The sequence below is a fragment of the Castor canadensis genome, chromosome 1, assembly GCF_047511655.1.
Source record: "Castor canadensis chromosome 1, mCasCan1.hap1v2, whole genome shotgun sequence".
NCBI lineage: Eukaryota > Metazoa > Chordata > Mammalia > Rodentia > Castoridae > Castor > Castor canadensis.
The window spans coordinates 73,033,875-73,059,129 of NC_133386.1; the positions used below are offsets into that span (position 1 = coordinate 73,033,875).

The window sequence follows — 25,255 nt, forward strand, 5'->3', positions numbered from 1 at the left end:
GGAGGCTTTCTGATAGGAGAGGAAAATAGGGATAATAATTTGCTGTTTTAAAGCTGCTGTGGTGTAAAGAATAAGGTTTAGCACCTAGTCTTATTTCATTGCTATTTTCCAAAGGAAAAACATTTTTCCAGATCTAATTAGACTGTAATTTTTTTCCTTTTGATCTTTAACCTCCCCACTTACTCTAAATAGCAATTTTTAAGTTTCTAGACTTTCTGAAAACAGAGAAATACAGTGAGGCAAATAGAAATCATTTACGATTCTATTACCTTTCAGAAATGACAGCTGTTAACATTGTAGTGTAGGCTTGCTGTCTCTTATCTACTGTGTAACACCATTTTGTCCTCTCCATTCCCCTGTAATCGTATTATACATTCTGATTTTTAACTTGCTTTTGCCCAGGAAATCTCTTTTCATATTAATATTTGTGAATGTCTTTTCATATTAATGAATATTTTAATAATTATTTTAAAATGCTTGAATAGAATGCTTTTAAGTTGGATGTGCAGTATTTATTTAATCTGTCTGCTCAATGATGGATATTTGAGTTTTAGGCTTTTCTCTGTTATTTTATAAAAGAGAAAGTTATAAACAAGTACGCTTAACAAGTATGTATTGAGTATCTTCTATGTGTGCTTAAATGGACCATGCAAGGTACTTGTACGAGGAAGGAACAAAAAACATGATCTATGCCTTCAGAGGGTAAGATACATGTTTTAAAGTATAATTGATGATACAGTCGATGATGTGAATTGGCATTAGTTTTAATTGTAAGATGTTCAAAACTGTTTTTACTGTTAGATTACTGGTAGGAGTATGAATTAAGACTGAGGTGCTGTTAGTTAACAATACTGTCTCTTAGTTTTCTTTTAAATTATGTACTTCTTAATTTTTATCAATGTATATTAGAGGGTTTATTTGACTATATATTTCAGATCTCAATCACGGAGTAAGATTATTTCTAGTTCAGCTGGAAAGCCATTGACAGTAAAGTAGTTTATAAATTTGACTGACTTTTCTGCAGTCTGTATAGCTTAGGTATATAAAAAGTTATTCACAATTGGGCATGGTAATGCATGCTTGTAATCCCAGCTCTGGGGAAGCTGATGCAGGAGGATCTCAAGTTCCAGGCCAGCCTGGGCTACATATTTATGGAGAGGTTACCTTGACCTACATAGGAAGATTCTGTCTTAAAAAAAAAAAAAAAACAGCCCTCCAAAGAAAAGGGGACTTAACTGTTTTTTTTTTTTTTCCTTTAGTGCTACTGGTGGTTTAACTGAGGGCTTATGCTTACTAGGCAGATGCCTGACCACTTGAGCCATGCTTCCAACCTGGATTCAGCATTTTCTAATTCTAAGCCTAGATCAATTTATGAGTTAATTACATTTTGTTGTTTAATGAGAATGGATGTAATTATAAATAGCAATAAATAATTCTGAGTATTAAATTTGCAATTAGGATTATTTCCTAATTAATTAAATTATATTGTACTAGTGATTCATGTTTACTGAAAGTAGAACCGTAGTTACATACTAAGCCAGTAGTTGGCAGTATATAAGATAGTTGCTTCTTTTAAAAATAATCTAGCTGCTTTCATAGATTTGAAAATATTTCCACGATCCTTACCTTCATTCCCTAATATGAGATAACTCATTAATTGTGTGTGTGTGTGTGTGTGTGTGTGTGCACGCGCGCGTGCTGGGAATTGAACCCAGGGCCTCACACATGCTAGGCAAGCCTTCTACCACTGATCTATATCCTTAGCCCCACTCATTACTTTTTGTAAGTATCTCATAACAAAAGGAAGTATCATTTGTAATGAATAGAATTCAAGCCAAAAATCCTAGCCCAGCAACTTGTTCCTAAGCCTAAAAATTTATTTGTGCAGAAGAATCCCTAAATAACTGCTAAATAATTTCTCTGGTATCTCTGTTGATGCAGGCTGTGTATCCCATGAACAATCCTTTGTATTAAATTCTATCCTCTATAGCCTTTTTGTCGCTAGTCTTTTAAATCTGTTTTTTTATATATGCACGCAGACAATGTTTAAAAAAATTGATGTTCTACATAAAGTAAAGGAAAGATCTGATTGTAAGGTACATACATATGCATACACTTATCTGTCTATCTACCTGCCAGCATTCAGAGAATTAATATTTATTCCATTTGAATATTAAATTTAATTCTGAATTTCTGGGCAACAAGTGAAAAGGGAAATATAATTTGTTACCATGTTCAGAAGAGGCAAACCATTTCTTTTTTTCTGGACTCTAAAATGTATTAATAAATTAAGTCAGTTTTTCCCAGAATGTGAACATAGAACACTAATTATGTTAAGTATTAACGACATCAGAATTAAGTTTAGGAAGTTACAGGCTCAATAAGACACTTATTTGTATGTTTTCTCATGATTTTAAGCATACTTTTTTTTTTGGTGGCACTGGGGTTTGAACTCAGGGCCTCACACTTGCTTGGCAGGTGCTCTACCACCTCAGCCATTCAGCCAGCCCATGATTTTAAACATTATATGTAATATATAGCCTGACTTTCTAAGAGAAACATACAGTGTTCCCCTAACTTATTTTGCCACAAAATACCTTTTTAATGAATATATTGAGCTTTGAAAAATACTGACCAAGATCTTTAAACAATATGATGGGTTGTGTGTCTTCAATACTGTTTTTGAAGACAATATCATAATTGCTTTTTATTTGACCTTTCCTTATGTTGATTTAAATTCCTTTTCAAACACAATCCAGAGAATTGCTTGTTACTTTTTGCAAGAAGCCTAATTTCTGTTTATGCACAGGAATTGCTACTTTGAAAATGTGCATTCCTTGGGCACTAAGTATTTCTGTTGCCTTTGATCCTACTGGTTGACCTTTGGTCTGAGAGTCTCTCATATCCAAGTTCAGTCCAGACTGAAGTTAATTGTATTTTTCCTAGTGAAACCTGAGTTTCCACTTACCATCTACCAGGGGTTACACCTATTTCAGTATGTTGCAAGGGTCTGAACAACCCAGCCCTTCTCCAGGGGCCTGCTGGAACAAATTATTTAAGGAATAACAGGTAACAGCATCCTAGTCCTAAAATCTAAGCCCCTTTGGTATTACCTGTTGCTCTTTCCATGTTTTTGCCCTTCTTTTACCTTAATCACACTTCCTGTTTCTCTTGTTCCATCTTAAACGTGTATATTTCTTCTTTAACATTTGTTTATGCCAGGTGCTGGTGGCTCATTTCTGTAATCCTACCTACTCAGGAGGCAGAGATCAATAGTATCGAGGTTTGAAGCCAGCCATAGGCAAATAGTTCATGAGACCCTGTCTAGAGAGTCCCAACACTAAAAAGGGCTGATGGAGTGACTGAAGTGGTAGAACATCTGCCTAGCAAGAGTGAGGCTCTTGAGTTCAAACCCCAGTACTGCCAAACAAAACATTTGTTTATGGTAAACAGATTATCCTCTATTATATTAGCTTCCATCTGGAACTATACATACAGTATATATTATATTAACTTCCATCCCTTTAATGTTTCTTCTGTCCTCTGATCTTAATTTGCTTCAGCTTCATCTTTTAGTTGTGGCTGCTTTCTTTCTGACATACCTCGTATACCATGTGGGTAGGAGATTGGATGGTCTCGCCAACATTGTCCTCTATTTTCAGTGATGCACCCATTTCTTCCACTCTTTTCAATACCAGATAAAGACAACTTAATGAAATGATTCTATTTCTTTGCGTCTCATGTCTTTTAACCTCATTTTTGCTAATCATTTTTGCTGTCAATATTCTGTCATTTTTTTGAGGACTTTTGTTACCTTCATTTTTACCCTAACTCTTGCCACTATTTATTTGATGGCATAGCCTCTGAGTCTGTAATTTCCTCAACTTGACTCATCTGAAGTTTATTTTCTATGGCGTGAAAGAGAACTCCATTCTTTTTTTATTTATTTTTTTTTTTGGTTGGGGGTGGGACTGGGGTTGGGACTTTTGAACACAGGGCTCTGTACTTGTAAAGCAGGCACAGTACGGCTCGAGCCACACCGCAAGTCCATTTTGCTCTGGTTAATTTGAAGAACTGTTTGTGCGTGCTAGCCTTGAACCATGATTCTGTTGATCTCAGCCTCCCAGGTAGCTAGGATTTACAGGCCTGAGTCACTAGCACCTAATTTCTTACTGTGTTTTTGACACAGGTTCTCTCTGTGTAGCCGGTACTGGCCTCCAACTTGTGATGCTCTTGCCTCAGCCTCCTAAGTACTGGGTTTATAGGCATGAACCTATAATCAGAGGTGGTAAATTTCCCCATATATCAGTTGGGTTTTAGAAGATAAAGGCTAATAAATTCCTGAGGGTTGTGTTTCAAAATATGTTTGTTTTGTACTTAAGAAGGACAAGAAAAATTATTCCTGTGGTTATGATATCTGTGTATTTCATGACATTGATTCAAAGGGAGGAATTACTTCTTTTGTTAACTGGTGTGGTAGGAAGAACATCGTATGGTTTGATGTCTGACTATTTGAACATTATTTCTCTCTATATTATTCTTTCTACTTTGAAGTAGAAATAATATGTAGCTTCATAGTTTTTGAGCCCCCAAATACATTTATATATGTGCATATTTATCTTTGTAAACTTTGAAAGACTTAGACCTAAAATCCGATAAAAATTATAGAAACATTCCTGTTAGGATGTGTAATGTTTGCTCCTGTCCATTGCATTGTCTCCAATAAAAAAGTTTAGATTTCCTTATGCATTGTGTTTTATGTAAGAAATGAAAAATGTCAAAATTTTGTTATTTATGTTATTTTAATAGAGAGTGACTTGTGAGCATTACTCCATAAAACATTGTAAGTCCAAGGAAAGCTTTTATTTCTTATGACTCTGATACTGCTATTATACTGTTAATGTTACCTTTTAAATATTTCATTTACAGTTACATGATGTTGATTGATGGCACAAATGAAGTTTTTATGATTGATAGAGACAATTCAGTGTTTCATGTTTCAAATCTGGAATTTCCATTTCGTAAAGATCTTCGGATGCATTTATCAAATACTCTTTTGGATGGGGTAAGTCATTTATTTTATATGTATATATTTGAAAATCAAACATTGCCATTTTTCTTTTCCTTATAAATGTGTTATGTAACTTAGAGTTAAATCTAAGTTTTATAAGGATGTTAAATTTTATTTATTTGTAACTTGCATTTACATTAAATTTATATTCTTTTAGAAGAGGGTTTGTCAGCTTAATCTTTGAATCTAAGTAGGATTTTGTGATGTTTTCTTTACTGGAGAAAACTGTTAAAGATATGGAGAATGAGTTAAATAGATTTCTGCCTTGATCATTGTCACTTTATATGAGAATAAGTGAACAAAATTAATTGTAATTTGTTTTTCCTTTGTTAATAAAATACTTTTATTAAAAAAGGCGATTGTGTTATTTTACTTGTCATTTGAATTTTAGTTATGCAATATTACGTCACATTTTTTCTTGACTCTTTAGTTAAAGGGACTGATAGTCCTTTTTTAAATAGTCATGCCTTTGAAAGCAACCACGGTTACTTTTACAGTTGAGTTTTTAAGCTGATAAGAATTTTTCCATTCTAGAAAATCTGTTTTTAATAATCATGAAGTTGCTTGATTAAAAACAATTTACTTTCTCCCATGCAGATAGCTTTTCTCTATTCAATTCTTTAAGTAAAAATTACAAAACTGGTAAAAATCACCTAAGTTCCTAATGTTAGAGTAAATTCTGTTATCATTTTGATGACCACTGTTGTAGACTTTTCTCAGTGCGGGATGTTCAGTCTTAACATTTGTTCTTAGGGGAGGTAGCACTTTCATATTAGTGATAGAAATTGTGAGTATAGATTTATGTTTTTAGATAAGGTCTCAGGTAGGCCAGGCTGGCTTCAAATTCAAGATTCTCCTGCCTTTGCCTTCCAGTTTCTGGGATTATAGGCATGTATGAACATGCCTGGCCTCATAATATAGATTCTTAAACAGTGTCTCAGAATATTTTTTTTTTTTCTGATACCAGGGGTTTTAACTAAGGGCCCAATGCTTGGCAAGCAGCAGTCTACTACTTGAGTCACATCCCCAGTGGAAATTTTACTATTATTGATCACATACAATTAGTTATACTCTTATAACTTTTTTTTTTTAATCAGTATTGGGGCTTGAACTCAGGGCCTCAAACTTGCTAGGCAGGTGCTGTAACCACCTGATCCATGCCCTCAGCCCGTAAGTGGGGAGTTACTACTTAATGGAAATAGTCTTTCAGGTTTTTTGTTTGTTTGTTTGTTTGTTTTGTGCAGTACTGGGATTTGAACTCATGCTTGCTAGGCAGGCACTGTACTGCTTGAGCCACACTTCCAGTCTGTTTTTTTGTTGTTGTTATTTTTGAGGTAGGGTCTTTCTGACTTTGCCTGGGCTTTCTTGGAACTCATGATCCTCCTGCCTTGTACCCCTTAGTAGTTGGGATTATAGGTGTGTACCGCCATACCAGCCTTTTACAATCTTTCGATCTCTGAAATATTTTGAATAGTCATAGTACCTCTGTCCTGGTTGAAAATGAGTGCTCTGATCCATATGTATTTGCACACATGGATAGTTACATAATTTTTCATGAAGAGAACCAAATGTTAAATGTGTTTTGTAACATCATTTTTCCACTTAGCAGTTTGTTTTGGACACATTTTTCACATAAATGTCTGAATGGTATGCCTCTGTATACATAAATACTATACTTTGGGATTTTCACACTGTCTTTTTTAAAATTTATTTAAAAAATTTTTTGAGACAGGGTTTCACTGTGTAGTGCAGGCTGACCTAGAACTCTCTGTGTAGCCTGGGTTGACCTCACACTCTTGATCCTCCTGCCTTTGCCCCCTGAGTGCTAGGATGACTGGTGTGTGCCACCATGCCCAGCACCAAACTATCTTGATGGTGAAAATTATAGGGTTAAAATTGCTTGTTAAGCATATCATCCTTGTACTTTGGATGGTAAGGCAGGAGGATTGTAGGTTTGATTAAGGCCAGCTTAGGCTACATAGTGAGATATTATCTCAAGAGTTCCCCCCTCCAAATACGATCCTTCCCAACTATTCATGGTTGTGCCCACCTGTAATCTCAGTACTCAGGAGGCTGAGGCAGAATGATGTTGAGTTCAAGACCAGCTGGGGCTGCATAGCAAGACCGTGTCTCAGGAAAAAAAAATTAATTCTACGGTTCCTCCTAGACTTCATGAATTAGAATTTCGAAGGGCCTAGATACCGTATGTGTGACCAAATGATTCTGTTAGACAAACCTGAGAAACCATTCTGTAGGTTATATTTAATCATTTCACTTTTGGTGGACATTTTGATTTTTGTGTTTTTCCCTAGACATACTCAAATGCATATCCTATACCTTTATCCTTTAAAAATTGTGCAATTTTATACTTATTCTTAGAGGTGAAATTGTCATGTGCATTAAGAATCTTTTGATTGCAAATAGTTGAAGTTCAAATTAAAAAAAAAAACTTGGGTTGGCTCAAATAATTAAGACATATCAATTTGGGTTGCTGGTCAAATGTAGTTGGCTAGGCTTTGTTTTTCTCTCCATCTTTTTTTTTCTACTTGTCTGCTTGGTCTCCTTCTGCATGAAGGCTCTGTCTACTTGGGAGGCAAGTTGCATTGTAACCTAAGCAGAAAGAGAACTTTTTCTCTCTCAGGAGCCATTTGTCAGTCTCAGAGGAGATTCCAAAGGACCTTCCTTACCTGAGTTACAGCCATGGGGGAGTGGCAGTGGAGGCCAGGTGTGTTAGTTGTTTTTTTTTCTTTTCATCCATGTGACAAAATACCTGAGAAAAACAACGTAAGGGAAAAATCATTTCTCTTGGCTCATGGTTTTAGAAGTTTTAGTCCATGGTTATTTGGCTCCATTGTTTCCGGGCCTGTGTTGAGGCAGTGCATCATGGTAGAATGATATGGCAGAGGAAAGCTATTCACCTCATGGCAGCCAGGAAGCAGAGAGAAAGTGGGGAGAGCCTGGGGACAATATATACCTTCCAGAGTGTTGCCTCTAGTTACCTGCTTCCTCCAACTAGGCCACGCCTCCTAATAAGTCTTTTTAGCTATGAATTCATCAGTGGACTAGTCCACTAATGAAGTTAGAGCCTTCACGATCCAGTTACTTCTCAATAGCACTGACAGCTGGAGCTGTTGGTACATATATGAGCCTCTGGAGACATAATATATCCAAATCATAATACCATTTTTCCAAGCCAACAAATACCAGGAATTCATTGGTAACAGTATCACCTGAATCACAAGAGTAGTGCTCATAAGGAAAGTATGGTAAAAGGCTATATAACACATTTAAAATATTAAGATGTATAATTAATTGCCACTTTTGTTTCCAGAAGGTTTGAGCATATGCACAGTTATATCAACCACATGTAGAGCATCTGCACACTGTCTTAAACACTGGGCTTTGATTTAATGTTTTTTATTTTGATGAAAATCAAAGAATGACTTCTTCCTTTTAGGGGAGAGTATAGCAGTGGTTAAGAACCTTAACTCCAGGTGCCTCACTGGCTCTACCTGTTACTACATGAGGTCCCTCATACAGTTTACTCAGTTTCCTTATTAATAGTTCTTTGTGTTACTGTGAAGATTGAGTTGGAAGGTTTGTAAGGTGGTAATAATAGTGTTTGGCACATAGCAAAGTAATTATTTTCCTCCTATTTCGATTTATGTGAATTGTTAATGAGGCTTAGCCTCTGTTTTTAAAAATTCTTTTTAAGTTATTTTATTTCTTCTGTGAGTATCCTTTTCAAATTTTTTCTACATTTTTCTGTTGGGTATTCATCTTTTTCCTATTCATTTATGAGATGATTTTGTTATAGTGATGTACTACTGTATTTCTCATATTTTGAAAAATGTGTTTTCCTTTTCTAGCATTTCTTGTAGTATACGGAAACTTAAATACATGTAGGATAAATTATGGACACCTTAGTTTTTAATAACTGACTTCTGTGACATTTTAGGGAAGGGCTGTCTTCACCTCAGAATAATCATAATACCTAATACCTGTATTTCCTGTGTTTCTATGATTTTATTTGCATATTTAAATATTTGGTCTACCAGAAATACATTTTAATAAATAGGAGTAAGGTAGGGGTGTAGTTTTATTTACTTCAAAATGTGTAGACTGTTGCTTTAACATTTCACCTAGTCAGTTTCTTCTTTTTGATTGGAAGTACCATTTTTATAGTATGCTGTATTCTGTTACTATGTTTCTTTTCTTTTTTCTTCTGTTTTGTTCTTGATAGAGTCTTGCTATGTAGCCCTGGCTGGCCTCAAACTCATGATCTTCCTGCCTCCTCCTTCTGAGTGCTTGACTTACAGGAGTCTACCACTATGCCTGCCTCCCTCCCTTCCCTTCCCTCCGCTCCCCCTCCTCCTTTTCTTGGCAGTACTGGGAATTGAATCCAGGCCTTCCCACAAGTTAGGCAAGCATTCTTCCATGGATCTACATCTCCATAGTTTCTTTCTTGATTCACGTCCCTGTTCCATTAATGTTTTGGTTGGATAGTGGTAGTTTTAGGTTGTTTTAAATACTGTGGGTTTTGCACACACTTCAATGTTTTACAGTTTTAAGTGTGCATACCCAGATTCCTGGCTGTTCTGAGGTTTGAGCTGAGATTTTACTCTTTTTCTTTGGGTTTTGGGTGAACTAACTGTATGATATGTAAATTGGGCTAGGGTAGTATGTTGCACCTTATGTGCTAGTCTCAACAATACTCAACAATAATCTTACACTTTTTTCTTCAGAGCAATTCTGGTAGGCTTGTGTCCTGGCTGTTCACCTTCCTTATTGCTGTGTTTGGCCATGTGGTTTGTGTTACTGCTGTGTGGACACTGCCAGTTGCAGGGAAAAGATCCCTTTGTAATTGGTTGATATGAACAGCAGGAACACATATTTTTTTTTTTAATACCTTGATTTTAATTTACAAAACATTTTTAGCATTATAATTAATAAAATAAAAGGAATAAAAAGACTCTTAAGTAAGAGCATTTTGTAACATTTAGTGTATGTTGTAACTGACCTAATTATTTGTTGAGTGCTTCTGAGATTCAAGGTACTATGCCAAAAGTGCAGGCATTGCTTACGTGGTGGAAGAAATGTTGCCTCCCCCTTTGAGGTACTTTACTTAACTTGGAAGTGGGAAGAGTGGTAATAGAAGAGACCTTTAAGTGAAACAACCCTCAAAGAGAGGCATTTAAAACAAGCCCAATGGCACTGAATGCCTATCAGCCAAAAAGCAAGTGCATTTTTATCAACACCAAATTAAAAAAGGAAACCTAGTCAAACTAAATTTATGAAAAATTTGAAAAACAAAGTATTATAAACACAAGAATCATTAAAACACCACATCTTACTTACAGCTTGCTTATATATTTGGTAACTTGTTCTAATTTTGAGTTCACCTTTGATAAAGTTGATCATATTTACATCCTGAAAATAATAGTTAAAAATGATTAGATTATCTAACAGAAAATGTTAAACCATCTTGACAGTTGTATATTGCATAATTAGAAAAAAAAAGATACTCTTTTAAAGACATATACACATTCTTGCTTTGCATTTGAAGAATATCAAATAAGTTGGTCTTTGGTAGTTTAGAGGAGAAATAAATCACATTTAAAGATACGGACTGGAGATGTTTTTTGTAGGGGTTCACATTAGAAATGAAAAGATTGCTGTACAAAAGGTGTTTGTTGGACATAAGGTTTTCTAAGTAGGAAAAAATGCTTAAAAATTAGGTGTTTAACCATCTCAGATTTACTTGGTGATACTGTTTATTTTCATCCCAAACTTGGATAACTCAGAGCAGCATAAAAGATTCTTGTGAGGTTTTAAAATAGCAATATGATTCATGATGTCAATTTACTTGGGCCAGAATTATAGTTTCCATATCTGTTTTTCCAGTTAGTTAATTAAAACAGTCCTCTGTAGTTTCCTGTTTCTTCTACATTTTCATTTGAAAATTGTTTTTGTAAAATTCCAAATCCAAGAATAACTTGAACCTCCTAATTGTCTGGCTGTTGGATATGAGCACTGAGGTTTTGTTTTGCCTTGCTAAATTATATTTCTTGACCCACAGATGTGAAAAAATAGGATTTTAGAAATAATGGCATTGATTTCAAGTGAAACAAATCAGTGAAATTTAATCAATTTAACATTGAAGCTAAGGGAAGGATATAGCAGTTAATCATTAAAATTAATAGCAAGAATCTTGGAAAATTGTCCTTTTCAACTGTTGACTTTTTGATAAAGATATCCATGCTCATTACTGAAATTTTAAAATGCCTATAAAATAGAGAAAGTTCAGCTGTCAGAAAGAGATTACTTTTTAACATTTTCATGTATTTCCTTTTTATTTACTTTTATTAGCATATTATTATTTACTTGGGGTACATTGTGACATTACAAAATACTTGCCATGTATCTTAGATTCATCACTTCCATCATTCTCCTTGATTTATTTCCTTTTAATGATTTTGTTGTTTAAATTAAAATTTTAAAATTGGTAAAACTCGTACATCGTGAAATTCAGCATTTTGAAAAGCTCATTGGTTTTAGTATAGTCACACAATTGGTGGTCATTACTGTTACCTAATTCCAGAATGTTTCATCACTGAGATAAGATTGTGATAATTAGAACCAAGTGGGCCTTATCCAAAAGATTTTAAGGAGCAAGTTATAGGGATGAGCTTTGATGGTCCACAAGTTTTTCAGAGATGTTAACAAGAAGGTAGAGGTTACTTGAAAACCCTTTAGTGATTGTCCTTTTGCCTACAGAATAAAAGCCCAGCTGTTCTTTATATCTGTAGCATGCCTACTTTTTCAATCTCTTCTTTGATTGTGATCCCTACGATATAAGTTCCACCCATACTGACTTTTGGACAGTGTCCTCAACATCATCTTTTCCCATGACCATTTGGCTCATTTACCATCCTGCTGGAAAAGAACCTCTTTATCCTTCAGGATTCATCCAGTGGTCATGTTGCTGATCATTAAACTTTTTCTTCTACTTAGATTTCTACCATGTTTGATTTGGCTGGAATAGTACAGGTATAAACCTATTGTTTCAATACAATTATTAGTAGCAATCTGTTTTAGTCAGAACTGTCTTAGTTTGAATAGTACATAGGCATTCTAATTATATATCCGTCTATTCTTAAAACTATAACTCTATTGAACCTAGCTATTTATTTCTCCCTTTTTTTTTGAACTCTAAGGCTTTTGAAGGTAGGGACTCTTAAGTTTCTAGCACTTAGAGCTAGGCTTAATTCATAGTTTGGGTTCAAGAAATAACAGATGGGTAGGCAGATGAGCAAGATGTATGGGGACTTTGAATATGGAAAAGTGCAGTGACTAGGAAAGTAAACATGTAAGCTTTTTGCGGGGTGGAGCAATAACAAAGGATGCAGACCTCAGATTTCTGCACATCAGCATTCAATCCAAAGGGCGGTGGTGCAATTTCTAATGATTTCTTGAGGGATATGAAGTTGGTGTGCCTTGAGGTAGTTTTCTTTAGGATTCTTGCGTTTAGGATTTATTGAGTTTCTTTTATCTGTGAGTTTATAATTTTCATTGAAAATGGAAAGATTTTCACCGTTATTTCTACCCCTCTACCTTTGAAGTTCTAATTATTAATGCTTTTTTCACTAAAAGATTTTTTTGATGTTTCATTTTGGAGAGCTTCTCTTCCTGTATCTTCAAGTTTACTATTTCTATACTATCTAAATTTTTTTTAATCCCAATCATGATATTTTTCATCTCTGATACTGTAATTTTCACCTGTGGAAATCCAGGGTTTGTTTATGTCTTCTATTTCTTGACTTAGCTTTTTCAGCTTTTCTTTTTTACCATATATGAAGAAAACTGTCTTAGTATTCTTAACCTGCTTACTTTAATATGTGTGTCAGCCCTGGCCTATTTCATTGGTTTTTCTCTTCTTCTTCTTCTTCTTTTTTTTTCTTTTGGTGGTACTGGGGTTTGAGCTCAGATTTTTCTCCTCTTTATGGCTTGTATTTGCATGCCTGGTAATTAAAAATTTTTTGAGCATAAATTAATTGTATAAAGGATTTCCACTGCAATATTTATATACCTGCATATAATGTACTTTGATCAAATTCACCTATCTGTATTACTCTTTCTTAATGCCTTTCCTCTCGCCCCTCTTTTTAAATAGTTTTTAGTGGGTTTCATTATGCTATTTTTATATACTTAAAATGTAACTTTGATCATATTCACCCTGATCACCTTCTCCTTTCCCCCTCTCACCGCTTTCTGTCCTCCCATATTCCTCTTTTACAGTCATGACATATTGTTATTATTTGTTTTTAAGGTCTACATTCCACATGTGAGTGAAAGCCTGTGATATTTGTCTTTCCGAGCTTGGCTTACCTTGCTTAGCATAATGATCTCTAGTTCCATCCATTTTCCTCCAAATGACATAATTTCATCTTTATAAATAATACTCCATTGTGTATAAATTCCCTATTTTCTTCATACAACCATTGGTTGTTGGGCGCCTAGGCTGATTCCATAGCTTGGCAGTTGTAACTATTGCAGCTGTAAACAGGAGTGTGCAGGCATCTCCATTGTATGTGGACTTACATTCTTTCACATATATGACCAAGAGTGAAACTGTGCCCTGAGTTCAATTCCCAGGACCACCAAAATAAGGGGGAAAGAGTCAGGAGAAGACAGGGAGACCCATTCTCCCATCCCAGCTACATCTTATACTGTCTCTAAGGGCATCCCCGATAGTGTATAAGTTGCTCCCCTGCATCCTTGTTAGTATTAGTTGTTGTTTGTTTTCTTGATGACAGCCATTCTAACTAGAGTGAGATGGAATCCCAGTATAGTTTTGATTTGCATTTCCTTTTTGACTAAGGATGTTGAACATTTCTTCATGTGTTTTTATTTCTTTTGGGAACTGTCTGTTCATTTGTCCATTATTAATTGAATTAATTTTTTTTTTTCTTTGTGGTACTGGGATTTAAACTCAGGGCCTCATGCTTGCTAGGTGGGCGGTCTACCATTTGAGCCACACCTCCAGCCCAAATTAATCATTCTTTTGGTGTTTAATTTTTTGAGCTCTTTTGTATTCTATATATTAATCCTTTATCTAATGAATAACTGGCAAATATTTTTTCCCTCCATTCTGTAGGTTGTCTCTTCATTCTGATTCTTTTGATTGTTCTTTTGTAATTGTTTCCTTTGATGTGCAGAAGCCTTTTAATTCAGTGTAGTTCCATCTGTCAATTACTTCCTAAGCAATTGGAGTCCTATTCAGAAAGTAATTGCCTCTGCCTAATCTTCAAGTGCTTTCCCTCTGTTTTCTTCTAGTTATTTCAAAGTTTCATTTCTTACATTAAGGTCTTTGATTTATTTAGAAATGATTTTTCTCAGGGTGAGAGCTAGGGATCCATTTTTTTTTTTTAAGTGAAAGTGATAGTAAAGTTTATTAGGAAAGAAGTACACTTCCAATAGACTGAAAGCGGGTCATCTCTAGAGTGAGAACAAGAATCACTTAAGGATCTGTCTTTAGTCTTCTAAATGTGAATATTCAGTTTTCTGAACACCATTTGTTGAAGAGACTGTCATTTCTCCACTGTATGTTTTTGGCTTCTTTGTCAAAAATCAACTGTGTGTGTTTATTTCTGAATTTTCTATTCTATTCCACTGGTGAACATGTCTTTTTCTGGGCCAATACAACGATCTTTGTATTGGTAGAAGTCAGGTATTTGTGGTATGTCTGGCATTGCTCTTTTTTTTTATTGCTGAAGATTACTTTGACTATTGAGGGTCTTAATTTTCTGTGTGAAATTTGGGTTGATTTTTCTGTTTCTGTGAGATTTGGTGATAATTGCATTGAATCTATAAGATAGCTTTTGGTAATATAGCTACTTTCACAATATTACTTCTGCCAATTCATGAATATGGGAGGTCTTTTCATTTTCTAGTGTTCTCCTTCAATTTCCTTCTTCAGTGTTTTATTGGTATTTATTGTGATATTCCCTCCCATCTCTAGTTTTATTAATTTGGATCTTCTTCCTTTTAGTGTACCTAACACTTTGCCAATCTTACATATCTTTTCAAAGAACCAACTTTCTGTTTCATTTATTCTTTGTAATTTCTTTGTCTCCATTTCATTAATTTCTGCCCTGATTCTTTTTTTTTTTTTTTCCTCCCAGTACTGGGGTTTGAACTCATGGCCTAAACCTTGAGCCACTCCACCAGCCCTTTTTTTGTGATGGAGTTTTTCAAGATAGGGTCTCATGAAGTTTTTGCCTCAGCAGGCTGCAAAACGCAGTCCTCCTGAGTAGCTAGGATTACAGGCGTGAGCCACTGGCACCTGGCTACAACTGCCCTGATCTTTATTATTTCTTTTCTCCTGCTAATTTGGGGTTTGGCTTTTTCTTATTTTTCCAAGAACTTGAGGTGCGTTATTAGGTTATTTTTTTGAGATCACTCTGATTTTTTAATGTATGCCTGGTAATTTTTGATTGGATGTCAGACATTTTGAATTTTACTTTGTTGGGAAGGAGGCTTATATGTAGTTTTTGTTGTTTTTTTGAGACATGGTGTCATAGCTCAGACTGGCCTGGAACTTGAGATCCTCTTGCCTCTGCCTCCTGACTGGTGGGATTACAGGCATGTACCACCATGTGTGGGTGTGTGTTATGTGATGTGATATGTTTATATTCCTATGAATTTTTTTGGACTCTTGGAATGCAGTTAATTTATTTGAAAGTAATTTGTTTCTTTTAGAGTTTGCTTTAAGATTTGTCCTTAAGGTGAACCTGAGAAGTGTTTAGGAATAATTTTTCTGCATTACTGAGACAAGGTTTTTCTCAGTGCCCAGTGTGGTAGTATTACTGAAAATGATCATTACTGGTCATCTCCTTCTCCAGGGAAGAAGTCTTCCAAAGGGAGGAGGTCTCTGCTTGGCACTTGAATACCAAATTTGTGATGTTGTTGAAAAAAAGAATTTTAGGACACATAGAGATAGAGACCAAGAAAGTTTATTAGTAAATAAAAACAAAGGAAAGGTAGAGAAATATAGTATGCTACCCAGACATGGGTAACAGGCATATCTGGTAATAGGTGCAATGAGTGCTCTAACATCAGATGTATTTATGGTGGAAAAATGGGTTGGGCGTTTGGCTCAAATTTACTGTAGGAAAAGTATTTGTGTTTGTTCTGACACCTGGTATATTTAATCATTTTTTTGATCAGTTGTGCCCAAAGATTTTAAGGTTAACCCACTTATTAAATGTAGATCATCTGACATAGATGTTTGAGTGTTCTTTTAAACAAGAATGGGTCCTGCCAGATTCTCCCTTTAAGACAGTTATCCATTGTTGTGATAAGTATTTTTCTTTGCAAATACTTTTTGTGCCCAGAAGATAAGTGTCTTTTTTTAAGTATCTTTGCTCAGGTCTGAGAGCACAGTATTTGGGCAAGTGGGGAGATAGCTGCTCTTTTTCCTTTTTTTTTTTTCTTTTTTTCTCAAAACAAAAAACTGAATGTTGCATCTTATTGAGGGTGTGTAAGGCTTTAAGCAAAGACAATGGTACCTGTGTGCTTTTGATCAAGCCATCCGTTAATACAGTGTTTATCTCTGAATTCCTGGCTGCTCTTTCCCTGTTGCTTTTTTCCTGATCTATCCTGCTTCACTATGAATTATGAAATTTCCTAATCTGTCTGATAGGAACAGGTGTTATTCCTGTCCCCGACTGGGTATCAGGGACTGGTTTATTTCTCTTAGTATCTTAGGTTACTTCCATCTCTTGGCTATTGTGAATAATTCCCCAGTGAATGTGTCTCTCTAAATATCTCTTTGAAATCCTGCTTTTAATTCTTTTGGATATATATCCAGAAGTGGGATAGCTGGATTATGTGATAGTTCTATTTTTGATTCTTTTGAGGGAATTATCATACTCCTCTGCATACTGATTATATCATTTTGCAAACCCTATTGACAAAGGTTCCAATTTTCTTAAAAGCTTTAAGATAGCCTATTTTATGTCTGCCTACTTTTCCCTAGTTTAGGGCAATGGTGGCAGTTTTAGGGAAGGGGATATTGTAGTGGTGGGGTCATGGAAAGCACTCAGATATTCCCAATATTTTGGTATTACTAGCTAAGATACCAGGTCTTTGTTAGGCTCCATAGACTTGATTCTTAATAACTTTTGGTGAATATCTTCACTTAGTTGGGAGCCATGTTTTCTCCCATTGATGTACAGATTGTTTCCCTGATGCAGTTTGTGAATTCCTACAGCTTTTACTTTAGACAGAAAGAGTGTTTAGCTATTTTTATTCCTCCTCAGTCAGAAGAGGGAAAAGAGAAAATGGGGTTAGCCACTGCATTTGTTTCTACTTATGTTCACTGTAATGTGAAAATTACCATGGATTTGTCATTTTACAAGTTAGGCCTTCTGGCTCAGTGGCCTTAGAGCTGAACCCAGCCATGTCCTTTAATTTTCCAGAATCTTGGTAGTTTCTTGGTTATCCATTTCTGAAGCTTACTCACTTGGTTATTTTTTCTTTTTACTTATTTTGTTTGCTGATCATAAATTTTCTTTTTGGCTTTTTATTTTATTTTGTGTTTATTTTTATTTTACATTTACAAAGATGCTTACAATGTATCTTAATTATATTCAATCCCCTCCATCATTCTCCTTTATCCCTTTTCCCCCCATTGTTAGAAGATTCTCAACAGGTCTCATTTTTTCATTTTCATACATGAGTACAAGTAACGTTTAACAGGAAAATATGTTTTTGCTTATTTTATCAAAAAGAATATATAATTGAAATTTGTTATTGTAGCACCTTGTTATTTGTATAAAATGCTCAGATACAAATATTTACACAAAACTATCTCAAAAAAAGTTTACAAATAACAAATGTGGTTTATGCCAAGTGTTAGGTTAAAGATGATAACCATAAGTAAATGTCTGGAAAGAAATTAATTGACTATGGCTTTTTTTTTTTTGGGTACTGGACTTAAACTCAGGGCCTTCACCTTGAGCCACTCCACCAGCCCTATTCTTGTGAAGGGTTTTTTGAGATAGGATCTCATGATCTATTTGCTTGGACTGGTTTTGAACCATGATCCTCCTGATCTCTGCCTCTTGAGTAGCTAGGATTACAGGTGTGAGTCACTGGTGCTTGACTCTTAATAAAAAAAGACTTTTTGTAACAGTAAAATGTTTTTCCTAAATCAGCTTTTTTAAAAAAATAATTTTTGATGATTGTGTATGGGTTTTCTGTCATGAAGTTAGGTAGGAAGTAAACATGCTTACTTTCCTAGGAAGGATATGAGGAAAGAAAAATAATTTTAGGCCAAAAACCTATTAAGAGTTGAAATTTTTAAAAAGACTGTATTATATACCTCTAATTATTCTCCAGGGTCCTATTTCTTTCTGTTAGAGTGCAAAATTTTGCTGGACTTTTTAATGGCTGTGGCAGATATATAGTGATCTCTTTATGAAATAAAAAAAGACTACCTGGGAATTACACAATTTATGATTAAAGTAATTGGCCTATAACAAAGTTTAAATGAATAGTGATTAAACAAAATTCCTGTTTTAATGGACATGAATTTTAGAATTTAAAATTTGTTGTCTCTTTATCCTTAAATGTTGCCTAGTAATTAAAACACAAGAGAATGTAGCATAGTAATTCAAATAGAAAAAAATATAATGAGGAAATATAGTCACAGATTTTATTTCAATATATATATTATCAATGCATAATGAGGATTTTTGAGGTCTTGGAAATTTATTTGTTGTGGGAACAAGTGTATTCCCTGTGAAACTTCATTAAGTATATAAGTATGATTTATGTGGTTTGGTGTATGTTACATTGTAATCAAATTAAAGAAAATACTATTAAAGTATGAAAAAAATTTACCTTCTTTTATTTTTCCTTTCAAGGAAATGATTGTTGACAGAGTAAATGGACAGACTGTTCCTAGATATTTGATATATGACATAATTAAATTCAACGTAAGTACCGTTTATAATTTATAAGTATATAATTTATGAAACTTGTCACTGAAATAGTTGATGATTTTTATTTTTTTGTTGTGCCGATTATTGAACCCAGGGCCTCACACATGGTAGGCAGGCATTCTATCTTTGAGCTATGTTTCAGCCCTAAAATAACAGATATTTTGAACAAATGAAAAGGTCAGATGTTATGACACACATCTGAAATACTAACACTTGGGAGGCAGAGGCAGGAGGATAATGAGTTTGAGGACAGACGGTGCTACGTAGAAAGACCCTGTCTCAAAAAACCAATCCTCCACATTCACTAAAAGAAATATTTGTTACTGCCTCAGAGACAGTAGGAAATAAAAATTGTGACTCAGACTACTCAGTGCCTATCTTTGTGTTAATACTTTTATATCTGCTTTTCTTTCTTTTATTGGCTTTCATATTACATATATCTTTGTCTAAACTGTAACCTAACTGAGTAAAGATAAACAGTTGAACTCTGATGGAGTAAGACAGCATTTTGTGAAAAGGAAATTTCTTGGCTTTAATTGCCATGTACCTGTTTTAAAAAAAAAAAGTCCATAATAGATCACCTGCTTAGCAAGTGCAAGGCTCTGAGTTCAAACCTCAGTAGTACCAAAAAGAAAAAATTAATTTCTTATGTCTAAAAAAGTCACAAGTTTTATTTCTGTCTCTTAAAAGGATTTTAAGAAAGTGGAACTAATTATATAGTATTGAATTGTGAAAGGTGTCATTCATGAATCCAAATAAATCAAGATAAAATACAAAAATTGCAAAAATATGTAATAATTATAAAAATAGAAATTATATTCTCTACCCATTTTCTACAGTTTTAGATTAGTAAAGGATCTGTTTTCCTGTTCATCTTTAATTATAATACGAATGTCTAAATTATTTGTGCAGAACAAGATGACTTCTATAAATGCAAGAAATTCAACATTAAAACATTTAACATTGTAACATTAAAAAGGTATAATCATTCCTCTAGATGTATATTATTCAAATTACATAATCATTTAGCATTCAAACCAGACTAAAAACATTTAAAAATTTTGGAATTAAAAGTATTTAATTTTAATATTCTGAAGATTTATAACAACATTTTTTTGAAATAGATCTTACTATGTAGCCTAGGGTTGTCTCTAGCTTGTACTATTCCTCTTGCCTTATCCTCACAAGTGCTGGAATTACAGGCCTGTGCCACCACTCCTGGGTTATAACAATATTTTTAAAAGTCTTTTTTGTTGGGGGTAGGGAGTAATAAACTGCAGTATTAAAATCCAAGATTTCATTAATTATAGTTAAAAGCATTTTTTTGGTAAAATTTCAATTTATATATCTCAATTTTTGGTCTAATTTCTTTATTTCAAATATAGAGCTTCAAATTTAAGAACCTCAAACTCAGGAAACATCAAGTCATTTATTCTTCTGCTACTATATTCTTCAAAATGAATGCTTTCCAGAGTTTGCTAATCTTATCACAGATCTTGGAATAACATTCATTATCCTGTAACTAGACGTCTATGGTGAGGGTAATTTTACTTCTTTGTTGAAAGGGGTAGTGCTGTCTCTCCTTTGCCTTTTTTTTCCATAATTAATTAATTGTTTATTAATTAATAAAGCAAAGGGTTTTCATTGTGCTATTGCCATACATGTATATAATTTACTTTTATCACATTTACCTCTGTTACTCTTCCTTATCTCCCCTGCACTCCCCTTTTGCACAATTTTTAACAGGATTTATGACTATTTTTCATACATGCATATGAGGAACTCTCTCTCCTCCAATCAAACAGTGCCTCCCCCCGCTGTTTTACTCTGTGTCACTTACTTTTTACAATCTAGATTTTGTATATAAGAACAGATTATTTTTCTCAGTCTGCCTGAGTTTGCTTAACCTGATAATTCCTAGTTCCATTTGTTTTCCTACAAATGACGTAATTTCAGTCTTCACTATCCTTTTAACTCCATTGAACTCCATGTGTGTTTAATCTCACAGTTTCTCTTTTCATTAAATTTTATTGTTGTAAAATAATTTTGTGACATTTACAAAAGTTCTTACAACATATCATAGTTGAATTCACCTCTTCCATCGTTCTCATTTTTTCCCTCTCCTCTGATTCCTGGAATAGTTTCAGTAGGTCTCATTTTTCCAATTTCATACTGAATACATAATATTTCCACTACATTCACCCTCCTCTTCCCTTTCCTCTTATCTTTTCCTTCCCACTGATACCAGCCACCAGACAGGACCTGCTTTACCTTCCTGTTCTCTGTTTTGGAAAAAAGATATTTTTTTGTTTAAGATAGCTCTACAGGGAGTTTCCTTGTGACATTTGTGTGTGTGTGTGTGTGTGTGTGTGTGTGTGTGTATGTGTGTATCTATACCTATCTATCTATCAGTAGCAACCTGAATTGGTTCATGTCCTCTATTTTTCTACTTTCTTTGTCCTCTTCTTATGGTGATTTCAGCAGGTTTAAAAATTCTATGTTTATTTTTTTATAGAGAGTACATCATATTCACCTTCTTAACTTCCTTCTTTTACCCTCTTTCCCCTGTCAGTGACCTTCCCTTAGTGTAACTTGTTTTTCATATTATTTCTTTTTTTTTTTTAGATTGTTTTTATCTCATAAAATTATCTAATGCTTTCTTTCTTTATTTTTTTTATTCATATGTGCATACAAGGCTTGGATCATTTCTCCCCCCTGTCCCCACCCCCTCCCTTACCACCACTCCGCCCCCTTCCTCTCCCCCCTACCCCCTCAATACCCAGCAGAAACTATTTTGCCCTTATTTCTAATTTTGTTGTAGAGAGAGTATAAGCCATAATAGGAAGGAACAAGGGTTTTTGCTGGTTGAGATAAGGATAGCTATACAGGGCATTGACTCACATTGATTTCCTGTGCATGGGTGTTACCTTCTAGGTTAATTCTTTTTGATCTCACCTTTTCTCTAGTTCCTGGTCCCCTTTTCCTATTGGCCTCAGTTGCTTTTAAGGTATCTGCTTTAGTTTCTCTGTGTTAAGGGCAACAAATGCTAACTAATTTTTTAGTTGTCTTACCTATCCTCACCCCTCCCTTGTGTACTCTCGCTTTTATCATGTGCTCAAAGTCCAATCTCCTTGTTGTGTTTGCCCTTGATCTAATGTCCACATATGAGGGAGAACATACTATTTTTGGTCTTTTGGGCCAGGCTAACCTCACTCAGAATGATGTTCTCCAATTCCATCCATTTACCAGCGAATGATAACATTTCGTTCTTCTTCATGGCTGCATAAAATTCCATTGTGTATAGATACCACATTTTCTTAATCCATTCGTCAGTGGTGGGGCATCTTGGCTGTTTCCATGACTTGGCTATTGTGAATAGTGCCGCAATAAACATGGGTGTGCAGGTGCCTCTGGAGTAACCTGTGTCACAGTCTTTTGGGTATGTCCCCAAGAGTGGTATTGCTGGATCAAATGGTAGATCCATGTCTAGCTTTTTAAGTAGACTCCACATGTTTTTCCAGAGTGGTTGTACTAGTCTACATTCCCACCAACAGTGTAAGAGGGTTCTTTTTCCCCCACATCCTCGCCAACATCTGTTGTTAGTGGTGTTGCTAATGATGGCTGTTCTAACAGGGGTGAGGTGGAATCTTAGTGTGGTTTTAATTTGCATTTCCTTTATTGCTAGAGATGGTGAGCATTTTTTCATGTGTTTTTAAGCCATTTGAATTTCTTCTTTTGAGAAAGTTCTGTTTAGTTCACTTGCCCATTTCTTTATTGGTTCATTAGTTTTGGGAGAATTTACTTTTTAAGTTCCCTATATATTCTGGTTATCAGTCCTTTGTCTGATGTGTAGCTGGCAAATATTTTCTCCCACTCTGTGCGTGTTCTCTTCAGTTTAGAGACCATTTCTTTTGATGAACAGAAGCTTTTTAGTTTTATGAGGTCCCATTTATCTATGCTCTCTCTTAGTTGCTGAGCTGCTGGGGTTCCATTGAGAAAGTTCTTACCTATACCTACTAACTCCAGAGTATTTCCTACTCTTTTCTGTATCAACTTTAGAGTTTGTGGTCTGATATTAAGATCCTTGATCCATTTTGAATTAATCTTGGTATAGGGTGATATACATGGCTCTAGTTTCAGTTTTTTGCAGACTGCTAACCAGTTTTCCCAGCAGTTTTGTTGAAGAGGCTGCTGTTTCTCCATCGTATACTTTTAGCTCCTTTGTCAAAGACAAGTTGGTTATAGTTGTGTGGGTTCATATCTGGGTCCTCTATTCTGTTCCACTGGTCTTCATGTCTGTTTTTGTGCCAGTACCATGCTGTTTTTATTGTTACTGCTTTGTAATATAGTTTGAAGTCAGGTATTGTGATACCTCCTGCATTGTTCTTTTGACTGAGTATTGCCTTGGCTATTCGTGGCTTCCTGTGTTTCCATATAAACTTCACGGTAGATTTTTCGATCTCTTTAATGAATGTCATTGGAATTTTGATGGGAATTGCATTAAACATGTAGATTACTTTTGGGAGTATAGACATTTTTACTATGTTGATTGTACCAATCCATGAGCATGGGACATCTCTCCACTTTCTATAGTCTTCCTCAATCTCTTTCTTCAGAAGTGTATAGTTTTCCTTGTAGAGGTCTTTCACATCTTTTGTTAGGTTTACACCTAGGTATTTGATTTTGTTTGAGGCTATTGTAAATGGAATTGTTTTCATACATTCTTTTTCCGTTTGCTCATTGTTAGTGTATAGAAATGCTAATGATTTTTCTATGTTGATTTTATATCCTGCTACCTTGCTATAGCTATTGATGATGTCTAGCAGCTTCTGAGTAGAGTTTTTTGGGTCTTTAAGGTATAGGATCATGTCGTCTGCAAATAGGGATATTTTGACAGTTTCTTTACCTATTTGTATTCCTTTTATTCCTTCTTCTTGCCTGATTGCTCTGGCTAGGAATTCCAGTACTGTGTTGAATAGGAGTGGAGATAGTGGGCATCCTTGTCTCGTTCCTGACTTTATAGGGAATGGTTTCAGTTTTTCTCCATTAAGTATAATGCTGGCTGTAGGTTTGTCATATATAGCTTTTATAATGTTGAGGTACTTTCCTTCTATTCCTAGTTTTCTTAGAGCTTTTATCATGAAATGGTGTTGGATCTTATCAGAGGCTTTTTCTGCATCTATTGAGATGATCAAGTGGTTTTTGTCTTTGCTTCTGTTAATGTGGTTTATTACGTTTATTGATTTTCGTATGTTGAACCACCCCTGCATCCCTGGGATGAAGCCTACTTGGTCGTGGTGAATAATCTTTTTGATGTGTTGTTGAATTTGGTTTGCCATTATTTTGTTGAGGATTTTTGCGTTAATGTTCATTTAGGAGATTGGCCTATAGTTCTCCTTTTTGGAGGTGTCTTTGCCTGGTTTTGGGATAAGTGTAATACTGGCTTCATAAAATGTGTTAGGCAGTTTTCCTTCCCTTTCTATTTCGTGGAGCAGTTTACGGAGGGTTGGTATGAGTTCTTCTTTAAAGGTCTGATAGAATTCAGCAGAGAATCCATCAGGTCCTGGACTTTTCTTTTTGGGGAGACTCTTGATTGCTGCTTCAATTTCATTTTGTGTTATAGATCTATTCAGGTGATTAATATCCTTTTGGTTCAGTTTTGGATGGTCATATGTATCAAGAAATCTGTCCATTTCTTTAAGATTTTCAAATTTATTTGAATATAGGTTCTCGAATTAGTCTCTGATGATTTCCTGGACTTCCATGGTGTTTGTTGTTATCTCCTCTTTTGCATTCCTGATTCTACTAATTTGGGTTTTTTCTGTCCTCATTTTAGTCAGGTTTGCCAGGGGTCTATTGATCTTGTTTATTTTTTCGAAGAACCAACTTTTTGTTTCATTAATTCTTTGTATGGTTTTTTTTGGTTTCTATTTCGTTGATTTCAGCTCTTATTTTTATTATTTCTCTGCTTCTATTTGTTTTGGGATTTGCTTGTTCTTGTTTTTCTAGGAGTTTGAGATGTATCATTAGGTCATTGATTTGGGATCTTTCAATCTTTTTAATATATGCACTCAGGGCTATAAACTTTCCTCTCAAGACTGCCTTAGCTGTGTCCCATAGGTTCCGGTAGGTTGTGTTTTCATTTTCATTGACTTCCAGGAACTTTTTTATTTCC

At 34.8% G+C, this 25,255-nt stretch overlaps 1 protein-coding gene across 3 annotated transcripts in view; it reads left to right on the top strand.

Moving 5' to 3' along the window:
* The window catches only part of Rngtt (RNA guanylyltransferase and 5'-phosphatase), a 315,951-nt gene that overhangs the window by 73,619 nt on the left and 217,077 nt on the right, over window positions 1-25,255 (top strand). For all 3 annotated transcript variants that reach the window (XM_074078340.1, XM_074078333.1, XM_074078336.1), the window contains exons 9-10: window positions 4,930-5,065; window positions 19,003-19,074. In XM_074078340.1, coding sequence (XP_073934441.1) covers window positions 4,930-5,065; window positions 19,003-19,074 — 208 coding nt within the window. The remainder of the gene's footprint in view (window positions 1-4,929; window positions 5,066-19,002; window positions 19,075-25,255) is intronic.